Source organism: Triticum dicoccoides, chromosome 7B, assembly GCF_002162155.2.
Source record: "Triticum dicoccoides isolate Atlit2015 ecotype Zavitan chromosome 7B, WEW_v2.0, whole genome shotgun sequence".
NCBI classification, from domain to species: domain Eukaryota; kingdom Viridiplantae; phylum Streptophyta; class Magnoliopsida; order Poales; family Poaceae; genus Triticum; species Triticum dicoccoides.
This window is the reverse complement of record NC_041393.1, coordinates 68,791,390-68,797,317: the sequence shown is the minus strand read 5'-3', so window position 1 is coordinate 68,797,317 and position 5,928 is coordinate 68,791,390. Positions and strand designations below refer to the sequence as shown.

The window sequence follows — 5,928 nt, the reverse complement described above, 5'->3', positions numbered from 1 at the left end:
TCGGAAAATGCGTGTGCCACGTAGTACGTACGACCTCCGTGAAGCCCAGGTGGACACTGGGATTTCGGTTCTGCTACTAATGCAGCAAGGATCTATGTTCATTCTTGAGGCCGTCGTTATTTTTTCTACTTATCTATGCTTCAGTTACCCTAGCGAACATTCTACTACGTACCTGACAGTTGACACTGACACCAGAAACCTCATCGAAACTCACATGGCTGCCGCTGCCTGGACACAGTCGCCGAATTGTGAGGACAAGCCAAGAGACCCAAGATGATCCATCAAGCAGCTGAGGGCGCCTTTCCTATGGCGCCACGCTTCTGCCTTTGCACCCAAGTGACTTCTTGAGGCTGAGTCAAGAGACAGAGAGAGGGAGAGAGACACACTTTCAGACTTTCGCTGCATTTCTAGAGAACTTGCTTGCATACAGGAAATTTCGCCCGAGGATGAGGAGGATTACCAAGGAAATTTCGCCGCCGGCCACCATTGCCACTGTTTCACGTCGCTCCCCGCGCGGTGCATACACACAGCATACGTAGACGGCGGACAGTATATATACATGATGTAGGAGTACAGTCCTGCCGTATCCACGGACGGACAGTAAACTACACCGAATTAGTAGGGAAGAATGCCACCGCGCGTGCGCATGGTGTGGCCGGCAGCAAGGCTCGTCCTCGCCCTCGTCACTTTGCTCACGCTTTGGAGCACCGCCGTTGCCGTTGCATCGCCGCTAGCGGTGGCGTCGGCGGCCCCGGTGCGGGTCGGCGTGGTGCTGGACCTGACGAGCGTGGGGAGGGAGAGGCGCGCCTGCATTTCCATGGCGTTGGACGACTTCCACGCCGCTCACGCCGGCTACGGCGCCGCGCTGATCCAGCTGCTCGTACGAGACTCGCGCGGTGATCTCACCACGGCCGCACATGCTGGTAAATGAACATACGTCGAACCTAAATATCTCTCTCTAGTCGTCTTCGCTTCAACATATCTCACCCCTGCATGTATCTGGCTGCTTGAGCTTAAATTCGAAGATTTTTTTTCCATACGATCCAAATTTGGACTTAAATTTAAAGATGAGTAGATGACATACGAGTTCATTCAATTCAAGTGAACTCGTAATCCCTTTTACTCAAAAAAAAGTTCATCAGTTCAATACACACACTTAATATTCAGGGATAAATATGAAAGGATTTCGTTCATATTAATGTTTTAGGAGTATTACTTTATTTTCAGGAAAACGAGTTTTTTTGTTTTTTGGCGAGAGATATTTTGGTTCCTTTTTTTTGTTGAGAAAAGTTTGGTTTTTTTCTTTGAGCAAAAGATTTTGGTTCGTTTCGTAAACCCTAAATCGATCGGGTCGGCCCCAGTGCAATGTTGTCCCACGTCGCGCACCACCCATGGTCCCTCTGAGGCTCTGACCTCTGTTGACCCAACGGACCGCCATGGCCTCCATCCTCGCTGCAGCTAGCGGCAAAGCCTCCTTAGCTCTCACCCACAAGGTACTCTTTCTCGCGACTCCACTGGCTGGCTAGTGGGTACAGAGCGGCAGGGCAAAAAAAATCTTTCAAGTTATTTTTGTATGTACAGAAGTTAGGAAAGCAGAAAAAATCTGTTATGCGGATGCACGACATACCTCTAGAATATAGTCCCTCACTTTGATGATGATGATAATCCCTTACTCTAGTGTGAAACTATAACATATAGTGTAAATCAAAGTTTTAAATAGCCGGCTATAGCCTCATTATAGTTGTTTGAGCAGTGTGCCGCGAAATGATCGGCTATAAGATTCATGTACAATTGTCCGATAAGGTTATAAAATAGCCAGCTATAGCTAGCTGATTTGGAGGACCGCTGCTATTTGGCATAGCACGCTATTTAAAACAATGGTGTAAATACTTAAATGAATAATGCAACGATAGGCCTAGTATTTGCTTGCTTAATTGTTCCAAGATCATGCTATTTGCTTGGCTAACTCTCTATGATTTTGGCAGCCGAGGACCTGATCAAGAATGGGCAAGTGCAAGCCATCATATGGGGCCCTGCGACACTAACCAAAGCAGATCATGTCACGCACCTGGGCCGTCGCCGCAACCAAGTCCCGGTTCTTTCCTTCCCCAGCATTTCTCCAACATCGTGTGCCTTCTGGCTGGAAGATTCCGTAACAGTTCCTGGGGGCTATGCAAAGTTTGGCTTTACACTTGGAAATGACAGTATAACCTTTCCTAATTCACAAACCGATAGAAGATACAGAAGAAAACTAGGTACAAAAGAATCAAGCAAGGGTTGCGGAGGTAAGAGGCTGAAGATTGCCGTGCCGCACAAACCAGGTTTTCAAGTTTTTGTGGATGTTACTGATCCTAATTCCAAGAAACAACATGTCACTGGCTACAGCATTGATATCTTTGAGGCTGCTATGAAGAATTTACATTCTCGCCCGTGCTATAAATATGTTGCCTTCGGCGGTACTTATGATGAGCTAGTGGGCAACGTGTCTTCGGGGGTAAGGCTAACTCCTACACCACTTGCATCTCATCCTTTTTACGAGTATTCATATGTTAACACTATAATTTCTGGTACCTAAATACCTTTTCATCGCTGCTAAATTTCTGGCGGATAAACAGGTGTATGATGGAGCAGTAGGCGATGTGACTATAACGGCGGAACGAGTCAATACCACCGACTTTACAATGCCATACACACAGTCTGGTGTGTCTATGCTTGTGCGTGCCACGGATGAACCGGATGCAGTCATTAGTTGGAAATTTGTAAAGCCACTAAGTAGGAAGCTTTGGTTTGCAATCATGGCCTTTTTCTTCTATACTGGCTTTGTCGTGTGGGTGATTGAACTACCCAGAAACCAGGAGTACCAAGGATCAAGGTTGAGACAGTGTAGCACTACCCTCTACTTCATTTTCTCCACTTTGACATTTTCTCATGGTCAGCACTTCAAGCTTAAACTTCCTGACAATATTTCATGCATTATAATAAGTATTTTAATATATTAACACAGTTATAAGATTACATTCTCTTGGTTATTTCATGCACAGGTCATGCTATTAGAAGCAACTTGTCAAAAATTGTTGTGGTGGTATGGTGCTTTGCAGTGCTGGTTCTTAGCCAGAGCTATGCAGCAAGTCTGTCATCCATTCTGACTACAAAGAGCCTTCGCCCGTTCCTGTATTTTGGGAGCGGTGACTTTGTAGGATACCAAGATGGTTCATTTGTGCGGTCCCTCTTGCTGAATCATTCCTTCAGTGAAAACAGGTTAATGAGCTACAGGACGAAAGAAGAATATGCTGATGCTTTGTGGAAGGGATCCAAGAATGGAGGGGTGTCGGCTATTGTTGATGAGATCCCCTATTTAACCTCTTTCCTCTCTGATGGTCGGTATGAAAATGATTTTATGATGCTTGGATCCATATACGAGACTCCTGGATTTGGTTTTGTAAGCTACTCGACCTTAATGCCTTCGTATTGCTTATTTGTTTTTGCAGCGCTATGTTACAATCTACATACAGAATTAAGTTGCTGACATCGTTTTCTTATCTTCAGGCGTTCCCTCTAGGTTCTTCGCTAGTGCATAAGCTTTCAATTGCCATCCTGGACCTAGAAGCAGGGGGTGAGGGCTCACGGATCAAAAGGAACTGGTTTGGCACAGACTCCGTGCCTCTCACTTTCGAAAGTTTCTCTAGTTTGATGGATGCTAATAAGGTCCCTAACACGGAATCCAAGCCTCTCACTGTCCAAAGTTTCTCTGGTCTCTTCGTCATCACGGGATCCATTTCAACGCTCATGTTGCTGATAAGCATTATGAGGTTGATTCAAGCCAAATGCACTGAGTTGAGAAAGGCTGATGTGGAAAGTGTCATCTACAGTGCCACCGACGATGAGTCCCGTCTGTTGCAGAATGGCATAGGTGACAACCCCAGCCCTGGTCTACAACCCTTCCATGTAGATGGCATTGAAAATTCCGGGGGTGTCCATTTAAGGGGCGAGAATATTGGGGACGTGGAGCCTGACCCAGTGCAGCAGAATGACATGCATGGTGGCTCTGTCCCTGCAGGACACATTCAGATTGAGATGCGCAATGTCTAAGGTGAAGGGAAGCGCCACATGCTCATAGGTACTTCTTTCGTCATTGAAGCGATGCGGCATTCCAAACCTTCGACTAGATAGAAGTAGTAAAATAAAAATCTCTCTTTCCTACTCATTTGGAAAAAAGAGATAGGTGTCCAGTAAGCCTATTATCTTCAGACTGATACTTATGTTGTTTTTCAAGTACTACTGATGTACCTAGAACTTCTCTAATTCTATTTGTAAATAGATGGTGATTTAGATAGGTACAGTCTTCAACATTTGTAAATAAGATGTATTGTTTGCACTACAGCCGGCGCGTGTTCGAACCTTGGTTCCGACGTGTGTCTCACACTTCCCTCTCTTAATTAAAAAGACGAAGGGGCTCCTCCCCCTACTGGTCTACTTTTTTTATTTGCACTATACAAAGCTGAATCTTTGAAGAAGTGGGGAAGTTCATCCTTTCTAGAACGTCGCTTGTAATCCAAACGGAGGCAGTATTACATATGTAGTTTATGACTTTGCATGTGTGCTAAGAATGCTAAGAATTAGCCTGGCCAAGTGCAAGGAGAATGGCATGCATGTTGGCTTTGTGCCTGCAGATTGCGACGGCTATGTCTCAGACGAATTATTAAAGCGATGCTGCATTCCACACCTTCAGTTAGATACATTCAGTGAGTGATGTGCACACTTGTCTCTTAGATTGACATTACTTATGTTGCCTTTTCGAAGCGACGATGTGCTGGTTCCCCAGCTCGTTTATAGATGTTGATGAATGATGAATCAGACAAACCATACATGGTCTTGGCGAAGAAAATCTCAATTTTCAGTTGAAACCATATCAGTACCGAAATTTGTTGAGAGAAAATCTAAGGGTACTTGTGGGACAAGCTTCAATTGGTTTAGCTTAATGATTTAGAGGATTCTATTTCCTGGACTTCGATGACGAATGGGTCTTATTCAGCTCTTTCAGCATACGGAATTCAGTTTCTTGGTAGGATCGGAGGACGCCATGTTCAGCGAGCCTGACAGGTCAGGGCCGAGGAGACGATTAAGTTCGTCACTTGGTTGTTACTTCAAAATCGACTATGGGCGGCTGGTCAGCTTCAGACGAGAGGATTTTAACTTATGCGATCAGGTTATGGAGAGCATTGGCGCAATTTCCATGTTAGCCATCCTCAACTTCAGCTCAGTGTGCATATCCTCAACTTCAGTTAAGTATTTTACAGCCAACCCAAATGTTAGAAGTTGGAGAAGTTCATGATTTCTATACTGCCTCCTATAATCTGGACGGAGACGGTATTACATATGCAGTGTATGACTTTATTATGTGCTTCAGCCTACCAGGAGAATACTAAGAATGAGCCTGGCTAAGTGCAGATTGAGATCGTCACTGTCTGAGACGAATCTGCTAGGGAGAAGGGATGCTTCTGTTGCCACTAAAGCGACGCTGCATTCCACACCTTGAATTGGACATATACAGTCGTTTCTTTCCTATCTCTCTTGCATAGTAGAGATGTACATTCAGTGAGTGATGTGCACATGTCTCTTCAGATGGACATTATTTATGTTGCCTTCTCGAAGCAACGATGAACTGGTCCAGACAAAATCCTAATCTCCAACATACATGGTCTTGGTGAGGAATATCTCAGCTTTCAGATCAACATATCTCCTACCACGTGCTCTCAAATCTAGCTACAACAAGTATAGAGAAGGGGATGATTGAACTCACAGAGGCCATCATTGCAGCCTGAGGGAGACACAGAACATGTTGGAGAAGAGGAGGACACGAGTCACCACCGCTGTGCACCACTGGCTGGAGAAGGAGCGCCGCTTACCTGCTCGTTGGTGCCGATACGC

General features: G+C 45.3%; 1 protein-coding gene across 1 annotated transcript; it reads left to right on the top strand.

Annotated features, from left to right (window-relative positions):
- Positions 1–646: 646 nt before the first annotated feature.
- LOC119342220 (glutamate receptor 2.8-like) lies at positions 647–4,482 on the top strand. The gene is made up of 5 exons (XM_037614067.1): positions 647–923; positions 1,986–2,494; positions 2,616–2,931; positions 3,042–3,439; positions 3,547–4,482. The coding sequence occupies exons 1-5, from the start codon at positions 647–649 to the stop codon at positions 4,087–4,089; spliced, it is 2,043 nt and encodes a 680-aa protein (XP_037469964.1). The 3' UTR covers positions 4,090–4,482.
- Positions 4,483–5,928: the final 1,446 nt, after the last annotated feature.